Consider the following 18766-nt stretch of genomic DNA (forward strand, 5'->3'; position numbering starts at 1 on the left):
GTTTGGTCACCCATGTCATGTTGACCACCCATCCTTCTGTAGAATTTCTACCGAATCTTTGCATTAGTTCTCCTTGAATGTGAAATCTGCTAAGGTCTCTGACTCTACAACGTTTCCTTTTTGGGTCTTCATATTCTGATACTCAGATTTTCCTGTGCTTTCATTAAAGTCTTGTTGACCTTTAATTAAATACCCTGTAATCTAGTCAGTTTCACCCTCAATAGCTGTTTCATCCCTAAGCCTGATTTATTGTCAATCTAGGCTTTCTTTCCCAATAGTTATTAGCCTATCAATCAAGTTCACTCATTTTACATCATTAACAAAAAATTCAAGTTCATTTTTTAGGATGTTGTTACAGAAGAAAGTTGCCTCCCAATCTCTCCATTTGTGCTTAACATTTCCTATTTGTATTTTTTCTCATGCAGCTACCAGATTTCTGATTTAGTTGGATTTTCAACCTTTATTCCATCATTAGTTGCCTTGTTCCCATCCCCTAGATAGTTCTGCTACTAATTGGAAAGTACCCAGATGACCTGCTATTAGATAGTTTAGAGGATGGAGGGAAATTCATGCACTTGAATTTCTAGTTTGCGTGGAGTGAAACTAGACCTCATAAGAACAAACAAAAGAGTCTGCAGAGTTGTGCCATATATTACTTCCCACTACAAGGATGGGCAATGCCCATATCTGAATGATCCTAATCCATTCGAGAACTGGAGATTTTCTTATTGAAGTTGGACTTATTCTTTTTATCTCTCTTACCATCCATTTGTATGTATTCCATGAGCTTGATTTCTTTGCTTACTCTTATTTTTCCTTAGAAAAGCTGGGTATGGCACCATACAGTTCCTCTTTCAATCAGTTTGTGGTTCTAGACCTGTTTGTTTGGGATTATGACAACCGATTGTGACCCCAATCCAATTATTGGGCTCAAAATTATGTTCTGGTAATAGTTTTTCGGTTTTTCCAATAACAATTCAGCATAAAGGGTAAAGTAAATGAATTCCTGGTAAAAAGAATGACAACTGAAAATTTTACTCAAGAATCATGCCAGAAACATGAAGGAGCTTCAGATCATTAAATTCTTCATACATACAATTGATTTCTCCTCAGAAAACCACAGATCTGATCGATCTAAGCTTTAAATTCAATAAATATGAAGAAAGCAAACCACCCAAAACCGAAACGGTCATTTATTTCGGCCGAAATTTCTGAATTTCAGTTGAAATTTAGATTTTTCCGAAATTTGACCCAAAAAATCTGTTGTTTTAAAAATTAATTTCCTCTACCTTTCATTTCTCAGTAATTTCATCGAGCACTTCATGTGCACAAGAAACATCTATGGAAAATCAAGGGAATTATACTAACACACTTTCCCAACACCTAATACCACGCAATTCTTTAAGCAGAATGTGAACCCACTCTGGATACATACTGTAATATTCCATAGAGTTATCATGGAGCCCTAATGTCCCTAAGTGATGAAACTCAAAATTCAACGAAGGGTCAGGATTTCTGTAGTAAACTACGAAAAATTCAACTATTGATGCCTACAACTTATATGAAGTTAAGATAGATACAGGTAAAGCGAAAAGATTAAACTTATTTTACTGCATCAATGGTCATTCTAAGACTCCAGATTTGGTGGATTCCTTATCATGTGACCAGCATGATGTTAGGTACCTTACCTATACCCCAAAAGCTCCAGAGCTGATGGAACGCGTTAGGCAAGGCCCTATAAACCTGTCCCATACCAGGCTGGGTCCCACCCAGTCCCATACCTAGGCGGGCCCCCACTTAGGATCGTAACATACCACCACGCTTTTGCATCTGCTGTCCTCGGCGGCCCACTCTGTGACGGCTTTCACTCAGGCCTTTTTTCCAGGTAGCTCTTTCCACATGGCTGCTCTGATACCACGCGTTAGGCAAGGCCCTTTAAACCTGTCACATACCAGGCTGGGTCCCACCCAGTCCTAGGCAGGCCCCCACTTAGTATCGTAACACATGATTCTGGGCCCATGTATCCTACACAGACCATCTGTAAAATCAACAACAGCAAAGATCAAAGATTTGTTTCGTTTGGTTGGCATTTAAGGATTCCTTATTTAAGTGAAGTGATAAGTTTGCCCCCTTTTCATTATCGGGTCACCCCTTCTAGCATATTTATGACTACTCCATTTACACAAGAAGAGCAGTGGTGTCAATCGGGTTGGATCCACCAATGTCTCAGTCACGATCCATTCAAATCCCTTATCAGTCGAATTCTTGGATCCAACTTCCCATGTCTCGGTCACGATCCATTTCAAATCGGACTGTCAATGGGAGTGTCCTAGTAGGTCCTATTTATATGTCCACTGTTAAAATTCTGAAAAGAGGGCAAGGGCGAGTTGGAGCAGCGATAACAGCAGATTACAGACTTCAAGTCAATGGTTAGAGAAGGAAAAGAAGAGGCTGACTCAAGACTTTGTGAGAGATGAATGAAAAAATATTGAAAAATAGAAATCGCTCGAAAATATATATGGCTAAATAATATGGGTACCTAATAATATAGTAATATCGAATTTAGGACTATTCCGCAGGCTTTTATTAGTTGTCTCCATCTGATCGGTAATATTTTCGTCTAAAGTAAACCCTATGGTGGCCCCACTGCGATCTCACTCGCATTAGGTTAGTGGCCTCCATCGAGACGTAACCCTAAAGATGACCGTCAGGGGAACTTGAAGTGATATATGCACTCTTCTTGTTTTGATAATGGCACTCCACACTATTTGACACTTTTTTTTTGTTTAGCGGTTGGAATCATTTGGGGGAGTTTTTTTAACAGCTGACAGAAAATTTTAGAATGAAGAGAGGAGTGCTGATATCATTTTACAAAAGGTAATAAGAATGGTGTAAAAGTATAAGAGTGGAGTGTCAGTGCTGAAAAGAGGGAGTGCGTAAATCATTTATCATATGATTGACCCATTTGTTTGAGTACAAATAAATGGTTGTAGGGTAGCAATGTTGAGATCACATCCTCCACACCTTCAAACAGTCAACGTTGAGAAAAATTGTCATAGGAATTTGTTTTGTTCTCTTAGAGGGAAATGAAAAGTTGAGGAATGATAGATACAAGGGCCCTCTTTATGTAAGGGCTAAAGAAGGGCTCTGGAATACATCACATCATTAAGTGCAACCGAATTCAGTTTCTCAACCGAATTTAAAAATGATGTGGATCTATTCCAGGGCCCTTCTCCGGCCCTTGCATCTATCATTCCTCTCAAAAGTTTTAGAGATGCTAATAAAAATTAAATAAAAATTAATTTGAGTGGTTCAGTTCACTTTTTTCATATCTAATCAAGCAGTATTACCCATGGTAATATGGTATGGTGTAAAATTGTGGGACCCATCATGTGCATGGATTTGGGTGGAGATGGCGGGCTTACACATGGTGTAAAAAAGGTGGGCACCGGTGTATGCATGGATTTGAGTAGAAATGGTGGGCCCCGCCATATCAAAACCTGAAGTGTAAAGTGGTGGGCTCCACCATCTATGCACGATAGGCCTGCACAAGGTTCAGTTCGATTCAGTTTAGGAAGGTTTTTTTGAATTGAACCGATCCCATCGGTTTGAAGAAAATCCAAGCTGTAACCGAACTGATGGGGGTATAACCGAGCCAAACCGAACCGATTTTGACTGATTCGGTTCGGTTCACGATTTATCCGGTTTTTGGTCTAGTTTTAATATAGATCCAAATCAAGTAGTTAAAGAAGTTTATCCTCTCACTGCAATATGTAGCTTTCCACCTCTAACCCTAGCTCCAACAAAAAAAAAAAACTCGCTCAAATGAGGCTTTAATATTGCATTTATATCTAGGATTGATACCCTTAGGGTGACTACAATGACATAATTATCCCTAAACTACCCAAAATGGAAAAATGCCCTTTAATAAGAAGACAAAAGAAAGGAGGTGCAATTTTGGGTTAGGTTGGGGGAGGGGAGCAAAAATGGGCGTCTACAGGGGTGGCCAAAATGGGGTGTCTACAGTTTCCCATCAATTCGGTTCGGTTTGGTTCGTTTTTCGGATTAAAACTCAAAAACCGTCAACTGAACTGATGGCATCGGTTTAGTAAAAGTCTTAACCGTGACCGAACCAATGCCTAGAAAAACCGAACCGAACCAAACTGAAAGGCCCGGTTCGGTTCGGTTTATCGGTTTGGCCGGTTTTTTATGCAGCCCAAATGCATGTGAAGTAAAATGATGTGCCTCATCAAAAATTTTGTTGTAAAATGATGGGCCCCACCCATCCTATGTATGAGGTGTAAAAAATCTACTATAGGAACTCTAGAAAAGAAGTTTAATATATAATCTACCATGGATAATCTGGTCAATGACAAGACTCGATTTGTAAAATTCTTCTAGAGCCTGATGCCTTTATTTGTAAATTGGCAACCTAGAAGACTGCTTTTGCAAATAAGGCAACGTAGGAGAGAGATGAGAGAGAGTCAAGGTGTACCCAATTAAGCTGTTTATCTGACCAAATCAAACTCATTTTGTTTCAAAAAAAACAGCAGTATCCCAAATCCTTCCAAAAGCAACCAAAAACAGGGGCGATGTTAAGGGGAGGGGGGCAAAAATTATAATAATTTTTTTTCTCCAAACAAATGAAAGTAATATTATAGTTTCCAAAAAAAAACCCTCTATATATTCCATCACCAGCGGAGTAAACATCACTTCGGCTAAAATGCTGTTGGCTATATATTTCAATCTTTTTCCAGAGAACAAAACATATTCAAGTGAGGAATGATAGAATGAAGTGCGGCATACAAAAAAAACCAGCTACAAGGGCGCCTCCATTGGTCCAATCTTAAGAAAGTGAGAAAGTGGATCACTTTCTTAAGATTGGACCAATGGGGGCGTGCCCTTGGAGCTGGTTTTTGCAAAGGCGCCCTTCAGTCTATCATTCGTCAAAAAGTGGAATGTTAAATTCTCTTGCAAACCCCACGTGGAACGGGACCAATGTGCATTTATATCTTCTATATAAGTCAAAGAACAATAAATGGATTCGGTGACATTCACCAATGGGGCGCTTCCCTTCCCTTACAAGTGCCTTCGCCCCTTACCAAAAATCCAAACAAGTAATCTAAAAAAAGGCAAAAAGGTAGTGTTTATTTTACCTCTACCGTGCCCGGCCACGTATCATTTCTCCGGCCTCCAAAAACCAAATACCAAACCCCATCCCGATACATTTATCCGGGCGTGTTTATCTTCTCTCCTCTCTTTTCTCTCTTCTCTCTCTCTCTCTCTCTCTCAAGGCAACCAAACAGGGCCATGGAGAGGCTAATCTCCTCATCTCCTCTCCCTTCCAAAACTCTTCCAAACCCTCGTCTCATTCGCCCTCGACTCGCCCGGTTCGACTCACCCTTTCCACGACCCGATTCCAACCCGGTTGGCTTCTTTCTCTCCAACCAACAACACCCACCTTCTCCTTCCTTCTCCTCTACCAAATTTTCAGTCCAATGTTCGAAACAAGCTTGTCTTTCTCCCCTCCTCTCATCTGACCGTTCATCTCACCCGTTCCCTTTTTGCAATTTGGCTGAAGGAAGATCTCCACCGTTCTTTTTGCTGAAGGTATTCATATGCTCCTTTTTTATATATCCATTTCAATTTATATGCTCTTTTTTTTATATCCATTTCATTGTAGTGGGCTTTTCTATTTGTGGGTGTTTTACGTAATTATTGGTAGATTCCAAGGGAAATCTGCACAAGTAGTTAAAAGATTTTGGTCTTTTACTTTTTCATTCATTTTAATGATATGGGTTCTTCTTCTAATGCCTTTTTTTTTAATTCTGAATATTCTTTTTTTTTGGTTTTGGGTTTGATTTTTTTTGTCTGTAAATGTGAAATTTTGGTGGGTTTTTTGCATCTATGGTTGGCATTGAGTAGCATAAGTCTTGTGTTGGGGATAGTTAGAGGACTTTGAATATCTGCTTGCTTAAAGAGACATAACACAATTGGGGTTGTTTATATTGGGGATTTCCACGAGAAAGGATCAAGATCCCACATTGCAAAAGTAAATGGATGTGGATGGGCTTATAAGGACTTGGGCACCCTCTCTTTAACGGCTAGCTTTTAAGGGTGAGTTCTACCCATGTCCCAACAGTTTATAGCCTAACTCTAATTGAAAAATGAGACATAACACAATTGGGGTTGTTTATATTGGGGATTTCCACGCGAAAGGATCAAGATCCCACATTGCAAAAGTAAATGGATGTGGATGGGCTTATAAGGACTTGGGCACCCTCTCTTTAACGGCTAGCTTTTAAGGGTGAGTTCTACCCATGTCCCAACAGTTTATAGCCTAACTCTAATTGAAAAATGAGACATAACACAATTGGGGTTGTTTATATTGGGGATTTCCACGCGAAAGGATCAAGATCCCACATTGCAAAAGTAAATGGATATGGATGGGCTTATAAGGACTTGGGCACCCTCTCTTTAACGGCTAGCTTTTAAGGGTGAGTTCTACCCATGTCCCAACAGTTTATAGCCTAACTCTAATTGAAAAATGAGGTGATTGAGGTGAATTGTAGCGATTTAAAGAATTATTGTTCCATTTCAAAAAAAGAAGAAGAAGAAGAATTATTGTTTTTTCTTTCTTGCAAGTATTCTCTGAAAGTGTTTAGTGAAGGTTCTTATTAATTGATCTTTTAGAGTTCAGGGATACACTATGACATGCTTTGGTTATTGGCTGATTTTGTTCGGCTTAAAATGAGCGCTGATGATTGGTTGAGGTGGGTTTAGATCTGAATTAGGATCTTAATACACATAGGTTTGTAAGAGTCAAAGTAGCTATGGGAACATATAGCATGCATTTTTTACGTAACAAATCAAAATGTGTATTCACACTTGTTGCTACCGTTAAAAAAAAAAGAAAAAAAAAAGAAAAGAAAAGAAAAAGTATTCCCACTTGTTGCTTGGATTTTTGCCCTACTAATAAGGGTTTTATTTTGCTATTGGCTCGTGGAAGTTTGTGCAGTAGGTCTTCTCTGGATGTGCTTCTTAATAAGGAGAACACAACACATGAAGAAGAGCTTCTCATTCTGTTCTAGTATATTGTACTTTTAGATTACAGTGTATTAGTTTGAAATGTTATTCATTTTAACGTGTGGACCTTAGAGTGTCATCCCTATAGATTATTATGGGGAATTCAGTGAATAAGGGTTACCTGCAGCACAGAGACTGGAGGGTGGGTGTTTATTGATCACCCCTTCATTGGGTGCGTATTAATTTCATTTGGTACATCAGGGTAAAGTCATACCATCACTAAGCCATTCGTTTTTTTTTTCTTTAATGGTAATTTAATATAATAAGCATCATATTGACTTCACTCTATCCGCATCTATGCTGCCAACTTTTGACTTCATTCTATCCGCATCTATGCTGCCAACTTTTCTAGCTGTTTTGTCTATCTGCATCTATGCTAGCATTTTTGTAGAGGTGTTCAATTTGTATAAAAAAATGTACCCTTCCTTTCATTCTGTTATTGAATATAGTGGCAAATCCTTTCTGTGCTTATGATTCTTATTCAATGTGGGAAATGAGAATGAAAAAGCAAACTATGAGAAGCGGCTTCCTTATCCTTTTCTAAGTCACCTGACATACGCTCCAGCCCTGATCGACAACAACAATTCCGGGAGATAGGCATCCAACAAGTACTTTATTAATAGAGACTGATGGGGGCCCTATTAGTAAATTTGGGTTGTGATCTTTCGAGTTATCATTGAGGGAGATGAACTTATTGTGACAACACCTTGACTGACTATTAAAGACACAAGGGCATTATGGCTTATATGTTTTTGTTTTTTTATTGAGATCAAATGAAGAGGAGCTTGTGGGTTATGTAGCAGCTCAACACTCTGAAAGCAATCTAGCATGAAGGGTAGTGTAAACCTATTTTAGCCCTTTCTGAGAAGTGTGTAGTCATTAGGCACTAGAGGCCTCAATAGAAGTCTCGTACAATGCTTCATTTCTTAGTCTTGATCCACGTTACTTGGATTGCTCAACCGCATGCTATATTACAATGTGATCAGATTGACAATGGTGAAAGTCCATGTCAATATCACTGTGCTAAAACCATGCTCGCATGGACTGTGTCAGTCCATTGATATACTTAAGAAAGCAACACACCCTCCGCCAGCAGAGAACCAGGAAGAGGAATCGTGGACACCTCCTCCATAAGAGTCCCATGCTAGAAGGCATTTTTCACATCAATCTGGTGAAGAGGGTATCCTTGGTTGATTGTGATCGAAGGACCCGAATTCATTCCAACTTAGCCACAGGAGTAAAGGTAGCATTGTAATCAAGTCCATATATCTGGGTGAATCTGAGCAACAAGGCGCTCCTTGTACCTCTCAACACTGCCATTAGAGCGATGCTTTACAGTGAAGACCCATCTGCATCCATATTTCTTTCCAAGTGGTGTAGAAGCCGTATCTCAAGTATGGTTACTCTGAAGTGCCTCCATCCCCTAAAAATAGTTACATTTCAAGCAGGGTGACAACACAACATGAATGGTACGTCGAATGTATACAGAGTCAACCACAATAAGAAATGTCCTTTAACGAGATACATAATAATATGACACATATTTGGCAAGAGGAAGTGCATTAACACATCTGTGCATCCCTTTACGAAGAGCACTGGGAAGATCGGGATCGGAAACAATAGGACAATCGCTAAAAAGAATTGGAATATCATAAGAAGAGATCGATACATTTGTAGGAGCATCCTGCAAGGAAAATGAAGGTGGAGGCGTGAGAGAGGGAAAACCATGCTGTCTGTAACAAACATAATTGATATAACCCCGTATGCGAGGTGTAAGAACAACTGGCAGAGTGGAAGCAATAGGTAGATCACTCACAGGCATAGGAGCAGGCAGATGCGCCGGTATAGTAAAAGTCACAGATAAATCAGAGATGACCATAGGTAGATCAGATGCAAGCGCAAAATATGATGTGTCCTCATAAAAAGTAACATCCATAGTGATGTAGAAACGGCAGGAATGAGGATCAAAACATATATGGCCCTTGGATGAGCTAAAATATAAAAAAAAACAATTCAGCGAACAACAATATAATCAAGTTTGTGTATAATAGGACAAAGTTTTTGAATAAAACACACGCACAAAGACATGAGGCTCAAATAAAAAAGCATTTTTTTTTCAGTAAATAGAGTCACCTTTTATAAAAAAAAGTGAGGCTCAATAAAAAAAGCAAGGATCCTAAGGACGCATGGTCTGAAAGGGAGTATGACCATGTAGGATCCGATATGTGGTGCGATAAATCATATAGCATGCAGTAAAGAGAGCCATAGACCAAAAAGATTTATGCACATGTGTACCAAATAACAAGGAACAAGTAGCACCTATGAGATGCGGATTCTTGCGCCCAGCCATGACATTTTGTTGGGTAGTGTATGGGCAAGTAAATTGACGTGCAATCCCATGCTCTTGAACGAACTAAGCAAAGGCGCGAGAAATTTACTTCCCTCCATTATCAGATCGGAATGCCCTGATAAGGACACCGTATTGAGTACGGGCCATGTCATAAAAAGTATGAAAAATAAAGAGTACTTCACCCTTATGTTTCAAGTAGTACATTAATAATCATCAATAAAGGTCACCACATGCCAACAACCATCAACGGATATGGTCGGAGATGAACCGCAAGCATCGGAATGAATCAAATCAAAAGAAGAGCTACATTTATGCATCCAAGAAGGGTAAACAATACAAACATGTTTAGATAACTCACAAGTATGACATTGAAATTTGACAGACTTACATAATGATTGAGGTACCATAATGATTGGAGAATTAAATCCTACATGCCCGTCTAGCATGCCACAAAAAAGAGTTTTATCACTGGCTACAATAGGGAACGAAAAACAAGAAATGAAAACAGAGGTTTCCTCAGTAGTATCAGTACCAACACCAACCAGACATTTTGATGTAGCGACAAAATAGTAAAGGCATCCCCTCTCAACACCTTTACCAGTAATCAACCTTGTTGAAAGCTCCTGAAATATTAAGGGTAGATCGTCACACATCAATTCAATTATTTTGCAATATTACTAATAAAAAGATGATTAGAGAAGATGAGGAATATTTGAAACTCTAGGGTGACAAGAGGATGTCAATATCATAATGGTTAAGGTGGAGAAATAAAGAGTAACGATGGGACTCACAAGTCATGTGATTTGTCGCTTCTGATTCAATGATCCAACTAGAAGAAGGGAGAGGGGAAGAGGCAGCAAAGGGCAGTTGAAACTGTGGTACTTGGGACCTCAGCCTCTGTACTCTATAGTAGATGAAGGCGTGGATGGAGCAATAATATGATGAGTCTGAGCATGCAATAATCAATGCATGCCCTTTTAGGTAGCTAGTTGTGCCATTTAGTGGGAGTGAGTTGTTTTAAGTATCCTAGCTAGGCTAGGAGAGATAGGAAACAATTTGAGAGTGGGTTCTCCTATACAATTCCTAATTAGAGTAGGCTGGGTTGTATGTTTTGGGAGAGAAAACCTAATGTATATAGTTTCTTGGACAATCTTGTCGTGTGGAGTGTGATGTGAGAAAGTTCTCTTGTAGAAAATACCAGAGAGGTGAGTGGCAAAGTTGTAAAGGAATTCTCGATGTAAAGCATACGGACTCCTGGTCCCTATCTTATGTAATTTCCGTATGAAATATAATATAATGTCATTTTTCAAAAAAAAAAAAGTTTTAAAGGAGTTCAGGGAAGGGTTTTGGGATCTATCAATTTGGTTTTAGATTTGATCAGGGAAACCTTGTATTCTTTTTTGTTTTCTTGTTCATGGTGGATTTCTCATCTACTCACTTGTGGACGTAGGCATTGTTGCCGAACTACGGAAAATTCCTGTGTATGCCGTTTTTCTTCTTTGTTTCTCGTTATATATATTACGGTGTGCTTGTGTATTTCACCTGAACACTTAAATTTTATCGACAGTTCAATTATGTTGGTTCATAATACATATAGATGAAGATCCCATGTGCAAGGGCAGAGCCAGGAATTTACACTTTTTTTTTTGTGGGGGGGGGGGGTGATTTACACTTGCCTGCATTGGTCATTGGGAGGGCCGTGCCCACTAAACTAGCTAAGCATGCATGTACTACCATTGACCATAAAAGGGATTTTGTAAGTCATTGGGAGGAGGAGGGGGTGGGGAACGATCTAAATTACCTGCAAGGAAACTTGCAGTTGATTGTTGCTGTGTTTATACCAGATTATACGATTGAGTTACTGAAAGCATGATTGGTTGCCAAAGGCTATACTCAAACATCTGGTACTGACTACTCATAGACTTTTGCACCATTTCCATTGCTTTGCAACCAATAAAGATTGGCTACAGTGGTAGCTAAATCTCATGATTTCCAACCAAAACCAAAACGTTTCCATTTTTTTTCCTGTGGTTTCCAAAACCAAAACCGAAATTTAAAACCTTACTTGAAGTTGACTCGGTTTGGGTCAGTTGGGTTTTGATTGGAACACAACACACCTTCCTAGCTTTGCTGCCCTTGCCCGTGTAGCATAAGATTCAATGGCGCTTCATGCACACTGCAGTCACAGCTTTCCTCTAGGTGGTAAAATGCTTACATGTGTTTAATTGTCCCAAGTATCACTGACTGAATTTCATTCTTTACACATTTCAGGTCATTCCTTCTGGAGCAGTTATTTTGCTATCAGCGCTAATTGCGATCTCAATCCAGCCGATTATTGCTCCCACGGCGTATGCTACAACTGCGGGTTCTGCTGCTGTTGTAGTTGGGAGTAGACTTGTTCGGACAGAGTTACTGAGCAGTGCTTGGACTGGTTTCTTTGCTGGTTGTTTGCATACACTATCAGGACCTGACCACCTTGCTGCCTTAACCCCTCTCTCCATTGGGCGTACCAGGATGGAGAGTGCCGCCGTTGGAGCCCTTTGGGGCTGTGGTCATGACGCCGGCCAAGTGATATTTGGACTATTATTTTTGCTGCTCAAAGATCGTCTACACATTGAGGTCATCCGGACGTGGGGCACACGAGTTGTTGGTCTGACCCTACTTGCTATAGGTGTTATGGGCATTAGAGAAGCCTCAGAAGTCCCCGCCCCTTGTGTTGCTTTAGAGAACGGAGACTTTGACGTCAGCATTGTTGAATCCCTCGAAACAGGGAAGAAAAAAATTGGGTTTGCAACTTTTGCTACTGGTATCGTCCATGGGTTGCAACCAGATGCACTAATGATGGTGTTGCCGACACTTGCGCTGCCATCACGCTTGGCAGGTGCGGCTTTTCTAGGTATGTTTTTGCTGGGGACTGTGTTTGCGATGGGAAGTTATACTGTTTTTATAGGTTCATGTAGTCAGGCATTGAAAGAAAGGATTCCTAGAATAACAGAGAAACTTACTTGGGTTTCTTCTATTATAGCAATTGCCATGGGAGTGGCCATTCTCATTAGTGAGGTCTTTGGTTTTAGCCTGTACTAAGTTATTAATCCACGCTACGATTCTCTAGTTTCGTTGTGGTTCCAAGAGAAAGAAGCTCCTAAAAGAGTGATGAGCCTGTCTACCCAAGAATCATTTCTGGGCCTTGTGGTCCATTTTTGGTCATCAGACAATCGGATTTGAGTCCAGAGATATGAGGAGGAGCTTCTTGTTGTCAATCTTTTCTTTCATTACTCTTCAACTTTGTAGGTTAATGTAGAAGGGAGGAGACTTTTGTTTCCATTCAAAAAAAGGGAGACTTTTGTTTGTTAGGCAGCTTTAATTTACTAGCAGGATATTTTACACCCCCTTGTTACCGATTGATTATACTGTGTATTTCTGCAGGTTTGCTGCTCATGCTTTCTATATTGTTATTGGGATTTGCTAGCCACCTTCGTAGAAAGCCATTTCGCACCCATCCTTTGCATGTGATGACAGCCACGCCTATAAATAAGACAAAATATACCAAAAGTCAACATAGGTGCCTGTCATCACATGCAAAGGACGGGCGCGAAATGGTTTTCCGCGAAGGTGGCTAGCAAATCCCATTGGTTTTTGCTCATTATGTTTATAATCATTTGTGTTTTGCCATTGCCTTCGCATGGACTTGATATCGGACTCCACGCAGTTTTTTTTTTTTTAACCCCTAGTCAAATTTTCTACTTGAATGTTGCTTCATTCCTAGTTTTTGTACCATGTTTATATTAGAATTACAAATAGATTACATATTTACATAGAACTTCAGAGAAATATATACTTTGAGGAACATTGGCTTCCACATCTGAGTTTTTGTAAGCAGTAGAAAACTAGCCTTTAAGGTTTGGCATCTTTATGACCTCTTAGGAGGATTAACACAGTTCAGAAATCAGTTGTGGACAATGCCTCAAGATGTCATAGCACCATTGATCACGATCGAACCCGAAATAATGAGTCAGTGGGAGCAGTAAAGGGACCCACTGGAAGCCTGAGAATCCACTACTCTTCACTCTGCCATGAGAATCCACTACTCTTCACTCTGCCATTGTAGAAAACAGTAAGAACTGTGTCCAATCATTCTCAGCACAACCATGGTTTGATAATTGCACTAACTCAGATTTTCTTTTCTTGTCCAATACTTTTTGGGAACTGCAATAATCCTTGACAGCTCTTTAAATAATAAAAGATCAGATTTTTTAGTGCAATTATTAAAACATGGTTGTGCTGATATCATTTCCCTTTTGTCTCTTCTTTTCTTCTTTGACTCTGACTTTGTATTCCGCGCCTTTGACCCATCTCAGCATTTGGGTTTTGCTCATCTTTTTAAATAAATGATTTGCTATTCCAAAAAAAGATGCAAAAATTGGTTCAATATAATTTTGGATGATCTTCATAAAGTTTCACAAATCAAAGCCAATATTGTCATCTTATTATCATGTTCAACCCATAGACTGTGAATCGGAAGTAAAAGATAAAGCAACAGTACTTCTTTTGAAAGTAAGATAAATTGAAAACATATTGTTCAAGATTAGTACAAAAACTACAAAAGAGGAGCCAAGTGAGGTGTCTAATTAGGTGAATTTACACCTTAGATTAAGCGATGGACATAGTCATTAAAAATTCGATCTATGATGATCTTGTAGGCTTTCTCAGTAGGGTGATAACTATCCCAAAACACATACTTGGAAACATCTGTGCAGGTGTATGGGTTCAAATCGTTGCAAAAGATTGCAACCTCCAGCTTCCCAGTACCACAGCAACCGGTACTTGTCTCCATGAATCCTACGCACAGTTCAGAATGTAAAATTTTTAACAAGAAAACCCATTTGTCATGATCAAAGTAGTGATGACAATGATGAAGAAGACAAATTGTCGGGTCCGAGGCGGCATTACCTCAATCCTAACCCGAGCTTCAAGTCGAGGAGGGTTAATCCTAACCCAACCTGCCTCTAAATCTCCTAAACTTAACCCAACCCGACCTTTTCAAATCGGGTCAGGGTCAGGCTGGGTTTGGATTGGACCAGGGCAAAAATAGAAAAAAATACAAAAAAATAAAATAAAATCCATAATCCTAAGATTTTGTAAATGATGATAAAATTAGAGGGAAGGAGGACGGGGTTGGGTTGGGTCGAGTTGTCCAAGCCTCAACGCTAAACCCAACCTGAAATTAAATCGGGTTGGCTTTTCCCAACCCTAACCCAACCCAACCCGAAAATAAATCCCAACCCGACCTACGGAAATGCCAAGCCACCCCAGGCCGAAATCGGGTTGAACCTGTCGGGTTTGGGTTCAGCCCAACTGAAATTGCACCCCCTAAATCAAGGTGTACTACATTGCCAAACCCGGCCAATTTGCACTCGTCTTCTCATATCCTTCTATACAGGTGAAATTTTACTATTTCCTACATAAAAAAGGCACAAACTTTGAATGATGAAATTACCGTAATCAAATGGCCGTTGAATCAGGTTAAGGAAGCTAGTGTATATATCGATATAGACCATAGTTGAGCCTGAAAGTTCGGTATTCAGCACTTCCACAGCCTTGGAAAGCTTCAAATTGAAGTTAATAGCTGCTTGGTTGTATGAAGCCTCACAGTCTCTATAGATCCCTCCGGCAAGAGTTCTCTGGGCTGGAACACATCCTATAGGAGGAAGCCCGGAAATGCCTATTTTCCTTGCGCCCAATTTGTATAATTCCTATCATAAACATGAAGTGGGCACATATTTAAGCATTCTATACTCCGAAGTATGTCCAAGGGATCAAAATCCAATTGTAGAAACCTTAGATGAGCAATGAGAAATTTAAATGGAAGTTATTTTTACACAGGTCCAAAGCATATAAGAAAGAAAGATGAGAAAAATCTAACGACATAATGTTCACGAAGAAAAAATAATCTAAACTGATCACTTACTTTGACATGCCTAATTCTATTTCTGATTACTTGTTGATAAGTTTTTTTTTTGTTGTTGGAAAAAGAAGAGTGCCATTATGTACACAAGTGCAGATATCAATAAAATAAGAAAAAGAAGAGTAAAAAGAATGAAAAAAAGGTTATTGAGTAATCTAGTTCCAAGTTGTCTCACACTCTTGTTTCTAGGACCACTCATGTTTCTAGGACCATGTGGAGCTATCACACTCTTACACAAAGCCAGACCAAGATTTGGATAGCTCTTGTAAATGTCTCAAACCCTAATTTATAAAATTTCTATAATAATGAGTTATTTACTTTAACCATATATGGGATAGTAGAGAGAAGAAGAACCCATGTAACTTATTGCAACCTTCCCATCTACAATCATAAATATACTGCCAACAAAAAGAAAAAGAACCCATGAATTTCACTCATTTATTGGATTCTCTCACAATATTTTTGCTGGCTTAGATTTCTGCTAATTTATGATGACTTTTTCAGCTAATTTTATCAAGAAAATGCAACTTATTTACCTGATAAAAACTAGAAGCTGATCCCACCAAAAAATCTGCATAGGAAGCTACATTATAGTGTGCTCTTCTCAAAGTAGTACCAAAATAAGTATTCGCTAAATCGTCGGTCCCTATAATCACTATGTATATGCTATGGGATACAATGCGTGCCGCTCTCTCTTCTCCTGTAATGGCCTTCAACTTCTCTATGTATTCTTTGAACAGTTCTAACTGATCCCACAAAGATAGAACAGACTGAAAAACAAATAATAGTCTCTTAGAAGGAGAAGAAAAAACATAATAGAAGAAATAGTAGAAGAAAAGTATACTAGAAAATACCATTATTTGGGCTGTAAGATTATCATATCCTGCACCACTTGAAGCAAAGCTTACACCAGTGAGGAGCTCTTGGGGTTTCAGTTGTGGGTCTAGATAAGCTGGCAAAAGTTCCTTTATTCCCAATGCTGAAGCTAAAAGAAAAAAGCAAATCCATGATAAAAATATATAAACATGTCGATGTAAGTATACTTCTAAGTTCTATCTATGTATTATTTGTATATCTTCCCATATCTAAATGGGAAATGATATCAGCACAACCATGTTTTAATAATTGCACAAACCCAGCTTGTCTTTTCTTTTTTAGTTGGCTTGTGACAACTTTTTGGGAACTGTAATAACATTTGACTGCCCTTTGAATACTAAAAAACAAGATGAGTTAGTGAAAATATCAGACCATGGTTGTGCTGATATCATTTCCCTATCTAAATATACACATATATAGTGACATGGTATTTTTCACCCCACTTTTGTTTGTCTTCTCTTGAAGATGAACCAACTTGAGGAAAAGTTGAACAAAAAGGAGGCCGAAATGAAATCATTTTTGTAAAATACAAACAAAAGGGGGTAGGGGTGGAAATGCTGGAAAAGGTGTGTGTGTGTGTTTGAGAAATTTTGCTCTACCTATCATGTCTGAAGGGATCTTTCCATTGCTGAATCTTCCAGTGGGTTTGTGCTGTAGGAAGTCTCTGCCATAAGGAGGGAAATTGCACTTAACCAAGGTGGTGAGTATGTTGTTGTTGCCAGGATCCACAATGGAGTCTCCAAACACTATCAGTGCTGGAACTTCACTTCTATTATAGCCATGATTTAGAGCTGTAGGAAGGAGAATTTGAAGGAGAAGAACAAGGAGGGAAAGCATGGAGGAAGAATGTATTGGCATGGTGAAGAGTTGCATTACTATCTGCCCCTCTCATCTGTTTTGTCAGTTAAGTTTAGGTTTTCTCCCTCCGAGTTGTGTGGGTAGTGCATTAACTATTTTTTTTTTTTTTTGATGCATTAACTATTTATGTTTGGAAAAGTAAAGTCAGTTCTTACTTCCTTGTTTTGATATCAGCACCCCTTTACCATAGGATGATCCAAACCGTCAATTTGATGGGCCACAACGGAAATAGGCTGTGCCCAGAAAAATTCAATTACATAGAATGATCCTAGCTCTCCGCCCCCTTGTCACGTGAATTGTGGGCAGACTTTAACGCCTATTGATGTCAAATCACGTGAACAGGGGCGCATAATCCTACAGAGGGGGTGAAAAAATCAGCATCCTATAAAATCCCTTTTTAAAGAGTGTTTCTGCCTACGGGTTGGATGTGTCAATGATCCTATTCAGGTCGGATCCACCTTTGTCTTTGTCACGTTCCGTTTAGATCTCTTATTGGTCGGGTCTTTTTCGGAGTGCTTTCAGATCTTATTCTACGAGTCTAGGTCACAGTCGGTCTATTTTGAAACGGATTGTCTATTGTAATGTCCTAAGTCTTCTAGGGTGCAACTTTGGCGCGCTCAACCCGTACCCTACGGGTTCAACCCGGAAAAAAGTCGGGTTGGGTTGAGTTCAGGTCGGGTTTAGTTTCCTCAACCCGGGTTGAGTTCAGGTCGGGTTCGGGCAAGCCGACCTGGGTGAACCTAACATTTTTAATAATTTTTTTTTTACTTTTTATGCTTAAAATCTCGGGTTGGGTCGGGTCAGGTTCGGGTTGGCAAAAAAGGTTCCTCAGGTCGGATCAGGTTGAAACTCATCAGGTTGGAACTCGGGTCGGATTCGGGTTGAGCAGATGGTTGCTCAGGTCGGGTCGGGTTCGGGTTGACCTTAACCCGACCTGATCCAACCCAACCTGAGTTGCACCCATAAAGTCTTCCTACTTATATTGTACATAGTTAGGGGCTTAGGGCTTAGGATTAGGGACGGAAAGAGAAAAGAAACTGTAGAGGGAGGAAAATTGTCATAGGAACGAAAATGGGATGGTCCTTGAAGTTTTGAGTGGAGTTTTTAAATATTACAAAAATAACCCCCATGAATAAACATCAATGAACTAAAATATGTAAGGCATTTTCGTACATTAGCAACTTCCATTCGGATTAAGTCTGGCTACATCCGGGTCACAATCCAAAATAATTTCTAACCTTGGTTTATGGATGCAATGGACACGATCGGATATCAAGCTGTTTCACACGATAATTAACATCCAAATCATTGAACCGTCTAGGTCTATTTACACTTTAAAATGGCCGTAAATTTTGTTTTACTCCAGTTGTAGAAAGAAACCCAGCTAAACCCAGCTAAGAGGTCAGTTAATTGGCCTACTTGGCATAAATTAGTGGTCTATTAGGAACTTTAGGGGGTAAATATTTTACCCTGCATGTTGTGATTGAAATCAATGATTATGGCCACATGAGTGTCTAGCTAGTACTCCACCGAATGACTAATACCAAGTTAGACCACACTCCATAAAAAACAGGAATGAAAGAATAGCATGTTTTTTTGTTTGGTAGGTTATGAGAGAATAGCATTAGTAT

The 18766-nt window shown here is 39.4% G+C and overlaps 2 protein-coding genes across 3 annotated transcripts; one reads left to right on the forward strand and one right to left on the reverse strand.

Annotated features, from left to right (window-relative positions):
* The first annotated feature begins 5077 nt into the window (after positions 1-5077).
* On the forward strand, positions 5078-12881 carry LOC143864339 (chloroplast protein FOR GROWTH AND FERTILITY 2-like). The gene is made up of 2 exons (XM_077375259.1): positions 5078-5610; positions 11708-12881. The coding sequence occupies exons 1-2, from the start codon at positions 5311-5313 to the stop codon at positions 12518-12520; spliced, it is 1113 nt and encodes a 370-aa protein (XP_077231374.1). The 5' UTR covers positions 5078-5310; the 3' UTR covers positions 12521-12881.
* Positions 12882-13871: 990 nt separating this feature from the next.
* LOC143864340 (GDSL esterase/lipase At1g58525-like) lies at positions 13872-17217 on the reverse strand. Of its 2 annotated transcripts, XM_077375260.1 has the most exons (5): positions 16877-17217; positions 16256-16386; positions 15938-16171; positions 14934-15189; positions 13876-14275 (listed from the first exon to the last, which is right to left on the reverse strand). In XM_077375260.1, exons 1-5 carry the CDS (start codon positions 17148-17150, stop codon positions 14082-14084), a joined length of 1089 nt encoding a protein of 362 aa, XP_077231375.1. In that variant the 5' UTR covers positions 17151-17217; the 3' UTR covers positions 13876-14081. The 2 variants fall into 2 exon arrangements, with proteins under 2 accessions (XP_077231376.1, XP_077231375.1); XM_077375261.1 differs by lacking the exon at positions 15938-16171 and having other exon boundaries at positions 13872-14275.
* Between the last annotated feature and the right edge of the window lie 1549 nt (positions 17218-18766).

The sequence above is a fragment of the Tasmannia lanceolata genome, unplaced genomic scaffold, assembly GCF_043159265.1.
Source record: "Tasmannia lanceolata isolate RefF3 unplaced genomic scaffold, GAP_Taslan_0.1 ptg000048l, whole genome shotgun sequence".
Taxonomy (NCBI): Eukaryota; Viridiplantae; Streptophyta; class Magnoliopsida; order Canellales; family Winteraceae; genus Tasmannia; species Tasmannia lanceolata.